The 21,487-nt window shown below is 35.0% G+C and overlaps 2 protein-coding genes across 11 annotated transcripts in view; both read right to left on the reverse strand.

Moving 5' to 3' along the window:
* LOC105668059 (putative fatty acyl-CoA reductase CG5065) overlaps positions 1–11,306 on the reverse strand; it is a 51,000-nt gene extending 39,694 nt beyond the window's left edge. For 3 of the 9 annotated variants that reach the window (XR_010889745.1, XM_067353261.1, XM_067353266.1), the window contains exons 1-2: positions 10,850–11,300; positions 9,480–9,685 (exon numbers count right to left, since the gene is read on the reverse strand). Coding sequence is in view for 8 of the 9 variants with exons in the window: in XM_067353261.1 (XP_067209362.1) it covers positions 9,480–9,680 (201 nt within the window). In the remaining variant the exon portion in view is untranslated. Of the gene's footprint in view, positions 1–9,479; positions 10,349–10,825 lie in introns of those variants that run through there. The other 6 variants (XM_067353267.1, XM_067353265.1, XM_067353268.1 and 3 more) reach the window with 6 other exon arrangements.
* Positions 11,307–16,108: 4,802 nt separating this feature from the next.
* Positions 16,109–21,428, reverse strand: LOC105668060 (uncharacterized). 2 transcript variants are annotated; one of them, XM_067353281.1, is made up of 9 exons: positions 19,228–21,428; positions 18,545–18,669; positions 18,227–18,440; positions 18,071–18,135; positions 17,979–17,994; positions 17,823–17,887; positions 17,540–17,751; positions 17,225–17,372; positions 16,109–17,048 (listed from the first exon to the last, which is right to left on the reverse strand). In XM_067353281.1, the coding sequence occupies exons 1-8, from the start codon at positions 19,307–19,309 to the stop codon at positions 17,357–17,359; spliced, it is 795 nt and encodes a 264-aa protein (XP_067209382.1). In that variant the 5' UTR covers positions 19,310–21,428; the 3' UTR covers positions 16,109–17,048; positions 17,225–17,356. The 2 variants fall into 2 exon arrangements, with proteins under 2 accessions (XP_067209382.1, XP_067209383.1); XM_067353282.1 differs by lacking the exons at positions 17,979–17,994; positions 18,071–18,135 and having other exon boundaries at positions 19,228–21,414.
* Positions 21,429–21,487: the final 59 nt, after the last annotated feature.

Raw genomic sequence — 21,487 nt, forward strand, 5'->3', positions numbered from 1 at the left:
GGCGACCTACATCTCGATACTTAGTTAGGTCGATATATATATATCGACCCCTAATCTCGAAAGTAAAGAATCGAACAGAGCTGTATGCGAGAAAAGTTAGTCAGGCAGTTCTAGACCGGAACTCAGACGAGGCACATGGTGCGCAATAAAGTGCGTCAACAACACACAAGGGCCTCTGGACATTTATTTTATTCCGCCTACCGCTACGTTGATCCCATCCTGACACATATTAGTTTTGCTACGTGCAGTGACTATCGTTTCTTAGTAATTAAAGTTTACAGCATCAGAAGTGGGATTCGAACCATCGGTTTGACCGGATTTGTGATCAACTGTGATCGATTTGGACCGTTTACGGTTGTATTTGACACATTAGTGCACATTAACTGTAAGGGTGTTGAGCACATTAGTGCACAGTGCAGCAAGGATCAATTAATGTCCTTTATCCACCGCCATCTTTATCGCGTCCGCGTGGTCATCGCGTCGGTTCGCGTTAGTACCGCCATTTTCGGGCCTCATAAGAGTCGCCGTCGATGATTGGCTTGCATCGTGGCAACCATTTTGTTAGACGCTACGCTCTATTGGTTTGTCACCAGAACGACACGTGCTGATTGGCTCTTGTCTTGTGCAACTGGACACGATGTTACGGTTATTGAGTTAAACATTTAGACCGTTCGACTAATTAGTGAAGGTGATACACATTAGAAATGGATCACAAAAAGGAGTTGGATCGTGCGAGATTAGAGAAGCTCTCGTTAGTGGACCTCATGAAATTAATGGAGAGATACGGTCTTACCCCTCTTAAGGCTCATCATAAATGCATCGACGCCTTAGTGGATCTTGCCGCAAAGGAAACACGTGGTGAGAATCGAGAATCGATTGATTTAAGGGATGCAGCCGCATCTAGTGAAAGTGGAACAAATAGTACTTCCGCTCAATCCGCAGATACTTCCGCTCAATCCGCAGATAATGCTTGGCAATCAGCATTTTCTAGTTTATTGGAACAAATAAGATGTCAGCAAGAGCAAATGAAGACATATCATGAGGAAATAAAAGCTCAAGGGGCTATGATTGCTCAATTGATGGATAACAATCAAGGTAATGTTAATAGAAGTCAATCTACCTCTTTTATTAATCCTGAACCTGCTGTGATACCATTAAGTCCGTTTAGTACAACGAATAGTTCAACTAATCAATCGCTGTCAAACGTACCTCCTGCTCAAGCGGTATCGTTGTTGGCGAGCCAGATTCCCGTCTATAGTGGAACGGAAGACGAAGATGTCGAACTTTGGGTACGTAGGGTTGAATTAGCAGCCAGTGTGCATGGAATTTCGGATAATATCACTTTGTTAGCATGTACTAGCAAGTTGCAGAAGTACGCTAGAGATTGGTTCGATTTGGAAACTAACCTTGCTGGAATAACATGGAATACGTTTAAAGAAGCCATCGTAAGAAGATTCAAAAGAAGGGTTCCTTTCCACGTTGCGATGCAGAAAGTGGACGCTCGTAAATGGATCTACCCTAAGGAAAGCTTTCAAGAATACGCTAATCAAAAGTTAAAAATGATGCATCATCTTCAGTTGCCAGTTCGTGACCGTATTCAATTATTAATAAACGGTATTGGTAATATGTCTCTCAGAGGAATTGCTGCAATGCGGAAATCTGAATCAATAGAAGAATTTCTGGAAGATATGGATCATCTTGTTAGTTCTTGCGGTGCTCCATCCAAAAGGAACTCGCCTCCTCCAATAAGGAAGGAAAAAACTAAGGATTCTACTGACTTAACGAAGAAAACTACTTCTCTTCTTGCGAAGAGTTCAAAGGATCTTGTTTGCAATTACTGCAAAGTGAAAGGACACATCAAGTCGGATTGCTACAAACTAAAGCGAAAAGAGCAGTCTTCACTCACGTCATCAGCGTCAGCAGCCCCGGTAGCAGCAGCCGAAGAATCTAAGGAGGATCTGCCAACGGTAGCCTGCCTCGATAAGAATTCGACTCGAAGGTTTGAGATAAGTAACTCAACTGTTGAAATTTGTTCTTTAAATAATATTACGTACAATTTGTTAGCTTTACTCGGATACCGGTAGTCCGGCCTCTTTTGTTCGGTTGTCATTCGTACAAAAAATTTATTGATAATAATGCTCACTTTGACAAACCAGTAGTAAACCAATTTAAAGCTTTAAACGATACAAAGATTTCAGTTATTGGTTCTAAGACTGTTACATTGAAATTGTCGGCTCTACCGACGCACGAAACTAAGGTTAAACTTCATATTTTAGATAACTATTTTTGGTCTAATGACATAGTTTTAGGTCGTGATTTCTACAACGATAACGATTTAACAATAATAATACGTAAATCAGCTGATATAGATTTAGCTGAAAAAGTTAAATTGTTCAATGAGGTTGCGTCAACAGACGTTTTAGAAAATCCCTCAAATGATTGGGATATTAAATTATCGAATATTAAAACTGATTTTGATGAAAAAATTGATAAAAAACTGACTGATTTGTTAAGAACAGTTAATGAAACTAAAGTTCCTATCGTTGAAGACGACTATAGTGTAAAAGTAACACTTAAAGACGATTCTGTATACGCTTTCGCGCCCAGACGTTTTGCGTATAATGAACGTCTACAAATTAGACAGATAACTGACGATTTACTAAATAGGGGAATCATACAATATAGCCAATCGCCGTATTGTGCGAGAGTGGTACCTGTTCGAAAGAAAAATGGACAGTTAAGACTTTGTGTTGATTTAAGACCTCTAAACGCACGTGTAGTTAAACAAAAATACCCCTTTCCCTTGATAGAAGATTGTTTATCCAGGTTAGGGAATAAAACTATTTTCACCTTACTGGATTTAAAGGATGGATTCCGTTTAATAAAGATTCATCCAGATTTCATGAAATATTTTTCGTTTGCTACTCCAGATGGGCAATTTGAATATACCAGATTACCATTCGGGTTTTGTGAAGCTCCTGCCGAATTTCAAAAAAGAATTGTTCAAATTTTACAGCCTCTTATTAGAAAGGATCTAGTTATCGTGTATATAGACGACATTTTGATACCCTCTTCCACAATTGCGGAAAACTTAGATGTTTTAAAGCAAACATTATTGTTGTTAAAAAGCTATGAATTCGATTTAAATTATAACAAATGTTGCTTCCTGAAAACAAAAATAGAATATTTAGGTTACGTTATTTCGACAACGGGTATTACCCTGAGTGATAGACATGTAAAAGCAGTTCAGAATTTTCCCGTCCCATCTAATGTACAACAGTTACAGAGATTTTTAGGTTTGGCAAGTTATTTCAGGAAATTCATACCTAATTTTGCCTCAACCGCTAAACCTCTACATAATCTTCTGAAGAAATCTACTCAATTTTGTTTTGATGATAATTGTCAACAAGCTTTTGCTCATTTAAAAGATTGTCTAATAGCATACCCTGTATTAAGACTATATAACCCACTGTTAGAAACAGAACTGCATACGGATGCTAGCTCTATCGCAGTAGCTGCTATTTTATTGCAAAAGCAAAAATCGGGTCAATGGGCTCCCATAGCCTACTACAGTCAAACTACCAATTCTGCAGAGAGCAGATATCATTCTTTTGAATTGGAAACTTTAGCGGTAGTAAAAGCAATAGAGAGATTTCATATTTACCTTTATGGCCTTAACTTTACAGTGATTACTGATTGTTATTCGCTAGTTTATGCTCTGAACAAGGCTCATTTGAATCCAAGAATCGCGAGATGGACGCTTCGACTTCAGGATTATAGATTTAAAGTTTTGCATCGCGAAGGCCGGAGAATGGTTCACGTAGATGCTCTTAGCCGTATTGTTTCTACAATTGAATCGGTATCTATAGAAAAAGAGTTGCAAGTTAAACAGCTTGCTGATCCTCAAATCCAATTACTGGCCCAGCAACTAGAGAAAGCTGAGCACGAAAAGTTTACTCTTATAGAAGGACTAGTATATCGTAAGTGTCTTGATAAGCCACGATTTTTCGTACCTGACACTATGGTTAAACATTTGTTATACTTATATCATGATAATTTAGCGCATTGCGGATTTGATAAATCATTTGAGAGTCTGAGAGTTAATTACTGGTTTCCGTCTATGCGTAGTAAACTGAGAGAACATATAAATAATTGTATGGTGTGTGTATTCGCCAACGCTTCTTCAAATTGTGAACGAGGAAATCTGCAAACTACAGAAACACCAGATGTCCCATTTGACGTAGTACACTTAGATCATTTTGGTCCTTTGACTATAACTCTAAATGGATATAAACATATATTAGTATTGGTTGATGCTTTCACTAGATTCACTTGGCTTTGTCCTTGCAAAACGACTAGTTCAAAGGAAGTAATCAAACATTTAAATCCTATCTTTTCTACCTTCGGTAACCCGAAAGTTTTAATTTCGGATCGAGGAACTGCGTTTACTTCTGGTGAATTTGCCGAATTTCTTGAAAATAGAATGATTAAGCATCATCTGGTAGCCGTAGCTGCACCATGGGCGAACGGATTGGTGGAAAGAATTAATAGATTTTTAAAATCCTCTCTTAGAAAGGTAGTGGAAAATCAAGCTACTTGGTCTGATTGTCTAAATGACATCCAATACGTAATGAACAATACGTATCATAAATCCATTAAAGCCTCCCCATCAAAATTATTATTGGGCTATGAGTTACGTAATCGACCAGATTCAGATTTAACTTCATTTCTCTGTACCTTAGCCAAAACAGAATTGAATTTGAACGAAGATAGAACCGTAAGTCGAGAAATAGCCGTAGAAGCTACCAATAAAATCAAGCAATATAACAAGGAATATTACGATCAAAGACATAAAAAACCACCTCTGTATCAACCAGGAGATTATGTTGTAATACGTGACTCGGCTTCCAAGCCCGGTGAAGATCGTAAACTAAAACCTATATATAAAGGTCCTTATTTGGTTTCCAAAGTCCTTAACAAAAATCGTTATGTTATTGAAGATATTCCTGGGTTTCCGATAACTCAGAAACCCTATAATTCAATTCTTTCACCTGACCGATTGAAACTATGGTTTAAACCGTTATCTGAATTGAATTAAGATTAAGGCTTAATATTTTAAGGTCTAATATTTAAGATTACACATTGTATTTAAGTTAAGTAGCATTTAAGCAGTGAAGTGATACTCAGTAACAGAACTGTGATTGGCAGAAAAGCCCGAAGAGACTGATTTATGAACATTTTTTATAATTTTTGCTTTTGTTTGCGACATATTTTATTTTTATTTTTATCGGTGCGAAAACATTGTCATCGTATTATATTTTGTTTGTTTCATGTATTAAAACATCCGGGACGAATGTACTCGCAGGATTGGCCGAGCTGTAAGCCAATCACGAATAAGAAACTAGATTAAGGTTGTCCAGAACGTATTTTATAAATGGCGACCTACATCTCGATACTTAGTTAGGTCGATATATATATATCGACCCCTAATCTCGAAAGTAAAGAATCGAACAGAGCTGTATGCGAGAAAAGTTAGTCAGGCAGTTCTAGACCGGAACTCAGACGAGGCACATGGTGCGCAATAAAGTGCGTCAACAACACACAAGGGCCTCTGGACATTTATTTTATTCCGCCTACCGCTACGTTGATCCCATCCTGACACATATTAGTTTTGCTACGTGCAGTGACTATCGTTTCTTAGTAATTAAAGTTTACAATAGTATAAATAATAACCATAATATTATACACACACACCTATATATATATATATACATACATATATATATGAATACGTATATATATACACGTTTAAAATAATGTTAAGAAAAATCTATATATACATATATCTCTATATATCAAACATATATATATAGTACAAAGAAAAAGGGAAGAAAAAAAAAAAAAATTCTTTTTTACTATCTACTTCAATAAATAATCAAACATATATAATCTTATATACATATATACATATATATAGATACATACACTTCTAAAGCATATATATATATATCTAAGTAAATAAGCAAAATAATTAACTTAGACGTAGGATTAACTTCTAGTATATATTTTACTTAATACATACATAAATAAATAATGTCGTATACTTAAAGGATTTTCACATATCCATAATTCTCTCATAAGTAAATCTTAGATAAAGTGGAATCCTTTTCATTAACAATTTGCTATAGGGAGAATTACTCGATGATCAGTCACAGTATAGAATGTCGAAGTACCAACTTTTACAAATACAAAAAAAGAGAGAGAAAGAAGAAAAAAGATCTATACATATAGTATATCGAAGAGTAATGTGCCACTAATCCACTTGACGCCACACTGAAAGATCACCCTGGAGCCTGCCCGCTGCTCACGGAACTTAATGTACGACCGCCCTGAGTGGGAAAATACATTAATTGTGGTAGACTACCACAATTCCCGTCACCAGTGTTGTCACAATCCGTGACTAAGGTGACTAAGGACAAACTTGAATACGCACCTATCACATTACTCTACCTGATCCATGAGATCAACCTATGTGAAGGTTGCGGAAACTTTATTAATAACATTGAAGATGAGAAGACTGTACAAAAAGGTTCCTGTATAAAGATGAAAGCCGAGCTGGACCAAGGGATGGAGAAGATAAGTGGCTACCCAGAAAAACAATAAAAGGGTACATGTGGTTGGACTGACCTACGGACCTTTGCACGTGACATTCTGGGACACGATTATCACGTAAATAAAACTCCATCTTTTCTTTTCTTTACTCATTTTACCATGTTCTATCGAACATTTGAAAGGATTCCACGGAAGAAGGCTTCATCAAATCCTTTATAGTAGATTTTTATTATTAGAAATAGAGTCAAAAGAAAAAATATATGCAGTATGTAAGCGACAGCAAAAAGAACGAAAGGAATAAGGAAGGGGTTTTGGAGGTCGCCTTTCCTTTCCTTCTCTTTAACAAACAAGCAGTGTAAGAACGATTCGGCATCTCAAATGGGAATGTTAACCGAGAAAAGAAAAGAATCTATCTTTAATTTAATTGCAAATGTTGCATACCCCCAACATTTGTCTAAGGTGGGGGGTGTTACGTCCTGATCAGACTACACGATTCTTTTCTTTTCATTAAATACCAGACCTAGTAAACGCGGAACCAACAAAACTCTTAAGAAATATTATAACGCCAGAGCTGTTTTTCTCATGAGACACCAGGAGCTCGAATCTTCTCACGGAGAAAAATAGCATGGATATTTCAAAATACCTTGGCCGCTCAGTGTGCCTATCGTCGCCAGAAAAACCGTAAAAGTCAAAACTTCGCGGTAGCTGGAGTCCTTAACCGACTCCAGACGGTTAGAGTAAGAGATAAAAAGAAAAAACTGGCACCAACTAGTCATACTCTTGGATTCCACCTACGGGAACTCTAGCTAGTAGATAGGGTTTTACCGAGTAACGATCGGGGAATGACCGCAGTCGCATGCCGAGAAGGCGCGACACCTGATACGGCGCACGTGTTTAGTAGGTCTGGGAAACCGAGATGCATTAGTCGCACTCTCCACGCGACACCAAGGGCACGCGACAGTCGTAAACTGTCAAATTTATTAGATCAGTGACCCAAGGCTTTGCGAACTTATATACCGATTCTTAACCACCCAATCCGAAAGCCGAGAATCGGGGCAAGCACTTCTATAGACCACCCATCATTCCATCGTATGGTCTAAAGACTACGCCCACCCAGATCTTAAGAACACTGAGATGCACCCCACCTATACTAATTAACACCAACCGGGTTACGCCACCTCAAAAACCTACCCCCATCATATATGGACCCGAAACGACGCTATTCCTTATTCGTTAGGGCCTCTTTCTTCCTATCTCATTTCAAGTAACCTAGTCATCTAAACCCAATCCTATTAGCTAAAAATGACGCCATCCTCCCCCACATTAAAAATTTTCTCGCAAGACTAATTCCTATTCGATCCCCGCTCCAAAAACCTAAGATTTTCCAAAGGGATCTACCCCAAAGAAAAAGTATAAAAACCCGTGTTCTGGTGGCTCCGGACACAATCACACACAGTTTTTCAAGCAGTTTGCGCAGTTATTCCGTTTAGCTCAGTTTCTCGAAACAGTTTTTCGAGTAGTTCGGGGGCGCGAATCAAAGAGTAAAATCAGTTGATACTTTGTCGCGACCATCTCGTGGTGCATCTCAAGTAGAGGGTCCATTGTACCTTGACGACACCATCCCGCAGTAGGGTGCCCACTCGTTTACAAAAGGGTCCGACGCCTATACAACACCTTCCCTCAACGGGGCGCCTGCTCAGAACCACCGAACATATTCAACGCGATCCGAAACTACTCTGCAACGAGTAAGTCAGTTCATTTCTCTTTATTTTATTATTTCTTCTGTCCTCCCTCCGGAAAAATAAAACACTCACACACACACACACACACACACACACACACACACACACACACACACACACACACACACACACACACACACACACACACACACACACACACACTTGTAAAGAATACATAAATAAAATTATTAACATATGCGATTAAGAATTAAGTTTTTGTATCCTAATTATAAATTCAATCAAATTAAAATGTTGTCTTTAGTAAATTAAACTTTTGTTCTTTTTCATTTAACCACACCCTCCTCGTTCGTCACCCCCTCACACCTTCCCTCTCAAATTGCGCACAAAGGTTCCGCCCCGGGTAATAGGGATTCAATTCCTTGACCCAAAAAGGGAACCACGAGCGGTTGACTTGTTGACGGAGTAAAAACGACTCTTCCAGTCGCTGACCCGTCGCAAGTCCTAAACGTGCCGCTCGGCTCGTGCGGTCAGGTCCGTTTACGTCGATCGCCGAGCCCAACGAAAAAAATTCTACATCTATCAGGACGTAACAGTTAAAAAGGTACAAATGTAGCTAAAGGTACAAATATATTGCGACATTTGCATATATTTGAAATACATACTATGATTCCTTTATATGTGTTAGATTGTTTTAAATCACGCAGGCATTATGACGCGTTTATGTCCTACAGATTTGTTGATTTCCTAATCTAGGAGAGATAAATATTAGAAGCGTGGGGTCTGAGTAGTTTAGTGGTCAGAACATTCGCCCGGCAAGCGGAAGACCCGGGTTCAATTCCCGGTTTAGCCACTCGCGCCCTGATATTTTTTCTCTCTTCCTTTCTTTCTAATAATTCCTATCAGTACATACTGATTCTCCATATGTGAAAACAATGTACTAAAATTTTCGTACACTTTAAGTATCTCAAACCAAAGATCGGTGTACAAAGTTAACTGTCTCACGTAGACTAATAAATTAATTTCTTTAAGAAAAATTAAAATTTTGCACTAACATCCCGCGACGGCTCTCAATGCCTTTCTATTATATTATGTGATACATACTATGATATTGCGTTACGTGATTTTAGATAAAAAGGAGTTAACGGAATTCCCACAATATCTTACAGGTAAATTGAATATGTTGCTGAGTCGAGTATCGATGCTGTGACCTTTCTTGCTTCGTATAAGGATGTAAATTTTGTCGATTTCCGAGCAACAGTACAGCAGCTTTTCCAAGAGGACCTTACCCATAAAGCCGGAAGCGCCGGTGACAAAAATGGTCTTGTCTTTGTAATAGGATTGAATTTCGCTCCTCTTTTTGTCCATTATCGCTGAAACACAAAAATTTAAACATTATAACATAACATACAACATAAGGTACAATATATAAACATATATAAAAAATACATGAATTTTTGTGATACATTATCTTTGTGATACGTTTATTCTGTAAAAATTCAAGTATTTTTTATATATGTTTGTATGTTATATGTTGTTGTTGGAACTAAAGTTTTAATTGTATCGACATATATACATATTATTATAAACGTAAAAGGAATAATAAAAACACAATTAACAAGCAAATTGTTTTATTATTGAAAAATAAAAGATCTTGTAATTATTTGAATTGTCTGTGTCAATAATATAAAAAAATAGATTGCATTTAAAATTTCAAGATTTTCATTTATTTGTTTGTCTTTTAATTTATCTTTCTTTTTAATCATTTAATTTTTTCGTGTTTGTTATTGGTTACAACATACTCGTATATACGTGTATATGTTGTGGCGCGTTGTGGCAATTATTTATAAGGATGTAAAGTGAAGGGGATATCTTCGCAATAACTTTAGTAATAACTTTGTTATTTGATTAGAACTTTGCTTTTTAAATACTTGACGACAATGACGTGACCTTTTTATTTTTACTTTTTTACGACGATTGCGGAACGCAAGCGCGGCATCAACGATGCATCATGCAGCGCGGAGCATATAGTGCGATATTCACGGATTATTTCTGAAAAATGCAATTTCGAAACATAAAATTATATATAGTTGAATTTAGTGTAAAAAATATATTAACTTTTGTTATTACAAAAATCTTGAAATTCGTAAACATAATTATAAGAAGGCGAATTAAAAAATATAAAATTTTTTTTTTAATTTAGCTGCGCGGTTATAAAGCCCGTAAAATATCATAAAATTTTTATTTGAAACATTTTTTTATATTTTTTACAGTTTTAACGATATTCTGTCAAAAATAGAGAAGACCGCTTCAGCTTGTAGGATCTGTTTTAACCCCTAAACGTGCGAGAACGCAAAAAATATACTTATCTCTTATTTTGAGTTACTCTATAACATATTCAAAACTCATCAAAATCGAAGGAGGACAACTCTGTCACTTTCTCGTTAGCAAAAGGTTACGCAAATATCGGCAATAATTCTGATGCACAATAATGATATAATACAAAAATATACTGGATATTTGTTGGTGTTACACACGTTCGATTGAATCTTATGGTTTAATCCTGTTATCACTTGCAATTAATGTAATGTTTTGTTTCACTTTTGCTATTTTGTGAGAATAGATCCTGTGTACTCCGCGCTCATGAACTTAATGAGCTTCGTTGTAATCCGTGATGAAATATGTATTGTTATAGAATGACTTGCCGATCTTTTTTCTTCTTCCACTGTTAGTCTCTGTTTCTCTTCCCACATGTTCGCAATAATAGTTGCAATTATAACTGTTAGAAAAAGTCTTGTGCGTTTTGTTCCTGCCAGAGGCAAGAAGCTTGTTTCTAATCGCAAAACAAATTGTTTTCTTCTCATTTTCACGTTCCTATAAACAATTTATGAACAGTTCATGAACGTCATCGTTCTTAGATGCGCGTGAAATTGTCGAAGGACGCTGTATGTCATTACATCTCGACTGTTGATGAATCCGAAACATGCAAATTCTGGTTACATTTTACTTACTTGTCGATTTTGCAGAATACTTAGAAATAGTATCAAAATACTAAACTTTCTAAAATTTTGTATTTTTTGTAGAAGTTTGGTGGATTGTATTTGTATAAAACTGGTTTTTTACGCAAAAAGTAACTAAAAAATAGATACAATAAAAATGTTAGTGTTTACTTTGTCTTGAACAAATAAATGAGAGGAAAGAAATAGATGAAAGAAATATTACGTTGTTCTAATTCTTTTATTATTATTATTATACATGCAAAATAATATAAAATTTATTTATTTATTTTCACTTATTTTATTTTCTCATATATTCTTTTAGATATATATAAAAATAATATTATTTTAAAGAAAAACGTTTGAGGTAGTGAATATTAAATAATAAAATAGAGTAGCCATGTATAAAGTATTGATGATAATCTGTCGCTTATGTCGTCATTTCCTTCGAAAATATGTGGAGTCAGTAATAAATGCAATCATTATATCTTCACACAATATAAAAAAGAAAAAGAGTATTGAAACTTATGCACTTATGCAAACACTCATTAATATTATTTAACCTTTGATTCTTACGACAGTCTCCTTATTAATAAAGTGGAGTATACTCCACATTTACTAGAGTAAATAATATTTAATATCAAATCGACATTTTAATGACGTTTCTTTCTTCTTTATATCATCAAGATTGTGCGCATCTACAATGTATAAATTTGTTTTGCAACAAATAGATGAATGCTGAAATGTAAAAACTTTTAAAGAATTAAGTTTTATGTCAAAATAAAACATTATCTTGTTTGCTCTAGTTCAAGGATTTATATCTATGTTCAGTAAGCAGATTGCAGTTATTGTTTTAAAATTATTATTATATATTTGTGTTATTTTGTGTGTAAACTTAACTTTTTTCTGATATTTTCAATAAATAGTTTGACATAAAAATCTGAAATGTAAATCTACTTATTTTTTTATTAATCTTAATAATTTATTTTTAATTTATAAATAGAGTTCTCTATTAAGATACATATCAAATATCTCCTTCTTTATAATTAAAAAATCATTTTTTTTATTTATGTAATAATTCTTTTATATAAAACATATTTTTAACAATATAAAGAAAAATCCTTTACTAGCGTTTTGTGTCGCACTGTTGCATTTATCATGGTATTTGTCACAGCTACATTTATTTCTGTCCGTGATAATGTGATAATGTGAAAATTATTTTAGCAATAGTTCATAATATACTCGATGAACAAGTGTATATAAAAGTTAGTTTTATTGATAAGTCATCGTGCTGCGTTATTCTCACTATCGTAGTTTGTAATTAATCACCAAAGGTGATCTAATGTGAGTTGACAGTTTTTAATGCGTCTTTTTTTTTGTTAATAATTTACTACACGTGTGGCCTGAGTATGTTTTATCGCATGGTTTGCATTTTTTTCTCAAACAAAATTCTATTCTACGTCTATGACCCAAGACGAAACAGGCATACACGAGATGTTTAATACAGATGTAGATGTATAAGATGTAGATTGTATAAGATAAATATGAGCCAAATATAAGCTAAAATATTTAATTTAAAAATACGCACGTACGTGCATCGAAGTACACAATATACAGAATTCTGGCTCGAATCATCCCAGACAGCACATATGTCCAAAATACATCCAACGGATATCCAGAAGACGTCTTGTAGTCCCAAAAACATTCTCTGGACGTCTTTTGGATATGTTGTACTGTCTGGGATATAGATCGTTTAAAGTAAATTTTTTTATGTATGTTTTACAAAATAATAAATTTTACTGACAATCTCAAGAATACCAAGAAAAAATTGTGAGACATGTTTTTATTGATTTTACAAAAAAATTGAAATATTTATAAAATATACATATATTTTTATTTGTATATTTGACGAATTAATATAATATATACTTACATAATAAATATCATATAATAGATTTAGAATATAATAAATTTTTCATTCCCAAACAACACACATTTTTATGTATATCATGACTGCAGTGAATATATTCATAAATATATTATTATATTTATTATATGAAATGTATTATATAAGCGTATTATATGAAACACAGTAATACATTTTTATCGAATTACAAATAAACTTGTACACATATGTTTCGCTAATTAATGTCATTAATCTTCTTAAAAAAGCATATCTTCACTTTTGGGTTGAACTAATGTAGATCATCCAATTTTATAAGTTTCACAACTTAGTCTTTGTCTTGTGACGTGACGCTTTTCGAGCGCCGTCACAAGGGTGATAGCCCGGCCGAAGGAGCAACGAATCCTGGAGTTGCTCCTCGCGTTGAGAGAGCAACCCGCGAGACTCCACCATCTTTACGCGTTATTTTGTATTTCGTTCCCGTTTTTTTATGTCTATTATCGTTTAAGTTATAAGGCGAGACCCTGTGCGGGCGGCATTGCGTATTTTGTGCCTCAGGGCGAAGATTCAGCATCGCCAGTGTCACGTGTTAGTGACCCCGCAGCAGACAAGGTCAGGTACCGCGATCCCGTCGCCTCCGCCATCCAGGCCCTATCGACTAACTCCGCTTTGGTTTTAGCCACACACTCGCAAAGAAGCGCAGCAGCGGACCTCGCCCGGCTGCAGACGGCACCGAGGACTCCGAAGATAATGCACCTGGAAGGACCGGAGTATGGTTCGGCCAGCCTAACCAGTCTCTTCCGGGAACATCGAATTGCGCGATCCGAACCGGATGATTTGAGGAAGCCACAGAAAGCGGAGGGGGGGGCGCCCTGGATGAACTGTGGGCGGTTCTCAGGGGCCCCCCTTTTTGGAAAATCGGCAGGATGCGCGGAAAGGCGACGCGGAATTAGAAGGACCAACTTGCAGAGCCGAGAAGAAGCACTGTTCAGTGTGCCGCAAGAGTGCAAGGACTAACGCCAGGACTCAGCCCAACGACACCGAAGACGCCGACTTGATGTAAGCCGCCTCTCGGGTAGCCGTAGAGTTCCGTCCGGTTATGGCTGGTAGCGTGAGTCTAAAGTTCTGTATTTAGTGTCTCTCACACGACTAACCACGATTTTGATACCGTGAGCGCGTTTTGGCGCTCAGTTACCGCATGTCCAGCCGGCTCCGGATATCGCGTAAAAGTCTCTTTGTCTTGCGTGAATCAAGCACCGACAGTCTCTTTCTCGTTGCCGTTTCGATTGCCGTTCGTTACCGTACCGTCTTTCCGTTATCGTCTTTCTTACGATACCGTTTTTGTTACCGTTTTTCGCGTTATCATAGTACCGGAAGTACCGTGATTGAATGTCCGCGGACGGATTTTGCTCGGGAACGTTCTCCGCAAGACCGCTGTTACCGCCAAGTTAGCGTCTCGAGAAACGTGAAAACCCGCGAAAATAGCCGCTCCGCGACATATCATTTCTGGCCGTTAGGCCATCGTCGTTCGAATCATATTTGTTTGGCCTTCATCGGTCGCATTGTATTGTCGTGTTACGTGCTATCCGTTTTGCTGCACGGAAAAAAAAATTTAACTGTCACAGCTAAAAACTAGGTCCTGTAATTAAACTTTGCTTGTATTATAGGGACACCTAAAGTTGTTGTTGCGAGATCTATTTTTATTAGCTGAAAGGCTTGTAACTGTGGCAGCTAAAGATTTAGCTGCAGTACACACTGCAGAAAATAGCTATGGCAGTATGCATAACAACAATTAGTTGTGACGCGCACATTGTTTAGCTGTTAGAGCTGTAAGTTTTGGTATCATTGCTAATATTTTAGCTATGTCAGCAAATCTACCCAAAATGACGTTTATATTCGAGGTTTGTCCCACAGCTAAAATAATATCAATGGCAGTGAAAATGGTATAAACGGTAGCTATAATTGATAGTTAAATAATTTTATTGACTTATGGAGGCTAAAAAATATAAGGAAAAAGTAAAATCACACATGCAAAATTATATTTTTATATTTACCTTCTTTATACATATATGAGTACTAATTCTTATTATACATAACTAATACACTAAAATACAAAATTACGCCGATATACATTGCAAAAACAATTTTGTTGAAAAAAGTATTATAAGTGTATTGTAAAAGAGATTACTTAGTATTACGAAATTATATTTAATATTATAAGTACTTAACAATAACGCATATAACGTGTGTGCTCTTTTCATATAAAATTAATAAATAAAAAAATATACTTATTTTAACATAAAATATCTTCATATAAGATATATGGTATTGTATTACACACACAAACATGTAAACAGACTCAGGAAAGTATGACATTAGGTGAAAAGTAATATCACACAGGATGATGTAAAATAATATATCGCTCACCAGTTGCCATAGTATAAATGAACAAAGGAAAAGGATGCAATAAGTCTTCATATTTAATAAAAATCCACTTAGTACTTCGACTAAGTACTAATATATATACTATATTATACTCACTAATAGATAACCTAATGGATCAGAGAGAGCTGGAAACTGATCTATATACTCATAACAAGGCTGACTATTAAGGTGCAAATTCATGGGACGCTCGTTTCAGCGTTGCCCATAGTCACGTGACTTCGAGTTGACGCTAGCGTCAAGAAAAAAAAGCTGGATTTTTTTAGCTTTAGCGTCAAGTCGTGCGATCTGTGCGATGATCTGTCTGTGCGTGCTATTCGCTATTGGATTTGCATATGTCTCATGTGGTCTTTCAACCTTGTCAATAAAAATGGATGTTATTTAAGTAATAAAAAGTAATAATTGAATTTATTATCCAATACTACATATATATATAAAGAAAATAAAAAGAATAAATAAGTAATGAATTAAAAATGATACTTTTTGAGGTTTGGAAGAATCAGCAGTATTGTATTTATTTGCAAAATATATTTTTATAATTATCTTTATATTATATATGTTTAATTATGTAAATTTAATATCAATGTTATGTAAATTTAATTCAATAAAAAGTTATTTTATTATAAATAAAAGCTTGAAATATAATATATACAAATATGCTGTGCATTTTTATTCTATACAATTAATTTTCTAACTTTGAAAAATGCTATTCTTAAGTATTACATTAGAAATTTTCTAATACTGAACAACTATTCTAATATCGTTTTTCCTACTCTACTTATCAAAGTTTGCAATAATATGAAACTTTGTTTAATTGAAAAGATATACATTTTGTATACTTATCAAAATAAATAATATGATATGAAGTAAATATTTTATGTTTGTAAACATATAATAAAAAATATTACATATGATAAAAAATTTATTAATAAACATTTTTTTAGCATTTTTGATAAAATAAGTAGAACTGGTAACCAAAGGTTTTTATCTTATTCCTACTTAATTACACTTTTTTTAATATTTAAAACAATAATTATTAATAAAGCGAGTGAAAAAATTAACTGAACAAAATCAGTGACAAAAACTTTTAGCAGTTTTGATATATACGAATATTGATAAATACCGACGCAGACCCTGACTGACGCTAAATTTTACGAGAAACTCTTTTCATGCATTTCTTACATCCAGCGTCAACTTTGTTCACGTGACATATTTGGACGCTAAAAATGAGCGTCGAGCGTCAGCGTGAAAAGGCACCTTTAGTTATAAGATCTTGAACTCGTTTTTTTGAAGTTTGAGACCAATATGTAGTGACTTTTTGCCATGGTCTAGAATTATTCTTCAGCCATAACAAATATTCTTCATAATTAGCAATGTCATCGTCACTCAACTCATCTACAAAAAACGCAATAATAAATATTAATGATACTCTTCATTTTACAATAATTTGTTATCACATAGGTACACATACAGAACATAAACACAGACATGTACAATATATACTGCTGATATAAATATCACTAAATTAATTTTTCTCGCAATATATTTAAACTTTTCTCAGTAGAACTTACTTTCAGTCACAGCTGTTACAACAGGTATAGTAGACTTTAAAGATAACAAACCAGCTTTGATAAGTTGTCTTCGTGTGGAATAGTATTTTGTGATTATTTTACCTCTTCCTTGTGACTCTCCTTTCTTATTCTTTATATACCAGACACTCTGCAAGAACAAATAATGTTAACAAAATAATTACAGACCAAAATAGCAATATGTAAATTGTACATTTATATGTTTATTTTTGTTATTTATATATACACATTTTATTGTTTTATTATTATTATTAATGTTATTATTACTGTATTATACACGAACTAAACTTAACTTACCTTTTCTTCAGTAGGAAATAATTTTTGTACTTCTTCGCTAAAAATAATGCTCTGCTGCTTGTAATACTGCAGTTTATGTTAGGTGACAGCTCATTACTAACAATTAGTTTTGCAAGCTTATTTCGCATATCATTATTCAACCTTTTTTCTTTTTGGTATGAACTTAGCACCAATAAGCCTTCTTCAGATTTTTTTAACACAGCTTCAAGATTCTGCAATAATAAACACAATAATAAGAAACATAACAAATTTAAATATTTTTATTTTAATATATTTTTCTTACATATTCATCATCAGTCAGATGTCGTTTCACCCCTAATTGATTTTCTTTATTTTCAAGTAATACATCTAGTCAGAAAAGTTATTATTTATAATAATAGTTAATATTAAACATATATATAATTAGATTAAGATTAACATAAGAATGTTCTGTTCTCACCATTAGCTTCAAGATCCTGCAATAATAAACACAATAATAAGAAACATAACAAATTTAAATATTTTTATTTTAATATATATTATTCTTCTTACATATTCATCATCAGCCAGATGTCGTTTCACCCCTGATTGATTTCCTTTATTTTCAAATAATACATCTAGTCAGAACAGTTATTATTTATAATAATAGTTAATATTAAATATATATATAATTAGATTAAGATTAACATAAGAATGTTCTGTTCTCACCATTAAGTTCACTAGTAGCGACAGAGACATTGTCCGAAATACTCTGCTGAGTTTCAGGCAATGATTGTAGGTAGTATATAATATCTTGATTGTGTATATTGCTCTCTATATTTTTCTGCTTTATAAGATTTTCTACTTGTTCTTGTTGTGCAGCTAGTGACTGTTGTTCATGATTAATTGTATTAGAATTTTCTTCCGGATGTAACTGTTGAATCTTGGCAAACATTTATATCAATATATTAATGTTATTTATATGGTAAGGTAGATTGCCTTACTCGACAAAGTAATGTGAAGAAAAGTAGAATGTTAAATGAATACCTCTCTTTCATTTAGATATTGTTTTACAATACTTTGAAATTTTCTTCGCGGTCTTATGTTTGGAATTAAACTCTTAAGATCTTCTTCCGTTAAAATATTTAATTGATCTGCTTCAATTTCTTGAGCTAAAATTAAAGCAAGTAGAAGATAAAAAAACATGATATATTAGAGTTAAATATTAGACAGCGCAATATGTATCAATAAAACTATAAATTTTCTTAATCACTCGCTAAACGATAAGACTTAACCATCCCAAGTAGCAAGGGTACATCATTTGACATCATAATAACGTCATAAGGACTTTACTACCTGGGAAAGAAAATGGACGTAGGAATATCTGAACCGAGCATATTTCCGCAGGGTTGAAGCTTGAGGGAAAAGAAGGGATATGATTAATCAAGATGACGATGACGATTAATTATACAAAATAACGATATGGTTACGTATTCCGTATTCATGTACGAAATACATTACCTTAAATCCCAACGATGGCTCGGTTAAAATCATGTCAATGGGACGTGAAAATAGATATATCGTGTGTTATATGTACGCAAAATCTCATCAATCAAGATGGTTACAATGGATTTTCCCTTCATTCCTCAGATTTCACTCCCCTCATTCAAACGAGTTCAAGTTATACGTTACTCTTACCATTTTTATCAAAAATAAATTGACTTACTTACCTGTAAAGTTCGCTATTATTTCAGGAGAAAATCCCCATTTCGTTAATAAATTATACGTACTACACGCACTTGTGCTCGACATGGTCTCAAAAACAAGCTTCGAAAGACAAGGACAAAACGTTATACCTTCGATGTAGCACGTAGCACGTAGCACTGCGTATCACCGCTGCGCCACTATCGCGCCGTCGATGTTCTTTTTAAAAAGCGCGTATTTTCAATCGATTGATATATCGGCTTATCTTGTGCGCCTAAGACATTCCGATATTCATTGCCAGTTCAAAAGTCGATGGCACACGTAACGTGAAATGTATCATTGTAGCAATACTTATATGCCTTTGCTAAGTAAGATATATCAGATAGCTAGGACAGCAAACCTTTTTTGTATAGTAGCAAATTTGATAGTAAACATAGTTTCAGCAAATATGGTTTGCTATGGCAAAGACAATTTTCTTTTCCATACATGTATCAGGTAGCTGAGACAGTTAACTTTATGTTGCTAAATAAAATGACTGTAACAGACATGCGATCATCTACAAATTTTGCTACTATGCTGACGTATTAGCAACAGCAGCAAATATTTGTTATATAGTAGCGATTTTGGTTGTTACAGCAGCAAATACAGTTTTAGCAAACCATGATTAGTTGTGGCAGCAGCAATTTTTTTTTTCCGTGTGAGTATCGTCAGATCAGCTGCGAATTATCGTGATTGCGTTTCCGAAATTTCATGTAGTTACCGAAATTTGTTCTTGTTACCGATTTATTGGGCGAATTGCCTTACTGCCGCCGTATTAAACTATCTCCGCCGTATCGGCTCAGGCCGAACCGTCTACTCATCTTTAACTCTTGTTAACCAAATTGTTGAAATATATTATTGTTAAATCTTAATTGCTGAGTTGTCCTTGTGTTCGCCTCTCACTCCAGATTTTTAACGTCAAATAAAAGAACTGCGCCCCTCTGCCATATACTGAGCGGGGAGCGGCCGGACATATTAAAGAATTTTTGAAGTTACCGATACCGCGGTGCGATTACACGCACCTGGCGTCCATTTTCGGCTACCGATTTCGCGAGTTACCTTGCTCCCGACGTGCGTGGAGTACCGCGAGTTACCGAATCGTGCAGTTATTGCCGATACCGCGCGAGTTACCTAGCTCCCGAATTACGCGAAGTACCGCGAGTTATCAAATCGAGCATTATTGGCCGATACCGCGAGTTACCGCCGATACCGCGTAAGTTACCTGGCTCCCGAAGAACGTGGAGTACCGCGGGCTATTGACTTTCATTGGGCGTGCTCCCTCGGATCTGGCGTGATTCCGAGGCTAGCTCACGTCGCAATTTATATTGTTCAATTATAATAAAATAAATTACAATTAACAAATGTTTAAAGTGTGTAAGTAGTAATATAATATTATTGAACATTTAATTGCAAATAATGCATTACGGAATGCTTGAATGTTTGAATTAAAAAACAGGTCTTCAAACGATCTTTTTATTTTTATACATATTACTTTGCTATCATCTTTACAGGTTGCGTGATCAATTTCTAAACAAAATTTATAAACTTTGTTGTATGTCGAAAGATCACAACGCTATAATTATAGGTTAATTAGACAATAACAATAATAAACATTTAGAAGGCCATTAATCGAGGCCACTTCTCGAGAATCATGTGACAAAAGTTATTTAATTATTAAACAATTAGGCGCTGACGCGAGCACTCGTTCTTAGAAGCCCGAGTGTCACTTGCGCCTAAAGTAGGTTAAACAGATCAGCATTTTGATAATACAATGGATCGATATAGTTCAAGTCTCATTGTGTTCCGAATACTGATCCGTATAAATAAAGGCGGCACACAAGGCGCCGCGAGTTTTTGATCAGCAAAGTTTCGGACGAAACACGACACGTCGCGTACACGCGTAACCGCAGTAGTATGGTCGCCGAGTGAGTGAGGTGGCAAGTGTAATAACAAGATACCGAATAAAAGTTATTCTATCTATTCAAAAGTACATAATTCTTCTAAACTCTCCGAGCCAAAGCTCCCTTGACCAGCACGGCGAATCCCGAATCTTTACGCAGCGCCTACCGCTACCAAAGTAGGCGCAACAATTTGAATAAGTCTGCGTCTTATATTATCAATATCTTTTTAATTATTAAATAAAAATCAGATGTTCATTAAATGCAATAATAAATTAAATATACATAATTTCGAGTTTTGTCATTATACATACATATTACTCAATTATTCAAGATAATGTATTTTTAT

Source organism: Linepithema humile, chromosome 4 (genome assembly GCF_040581485.1).
Source record: "Linepithema humile isolate Giens D197 chromosome 4, Lhum_UNIL_v1.0, whole genome shotgun sequence".
Taxonomy (NCBI): domain Eukaryota; kingdom Metazoa; phylum Arthropoda; class Insecta; order Hymenoptera; family Formicidae; genus Linepithema; species Linepithema humile.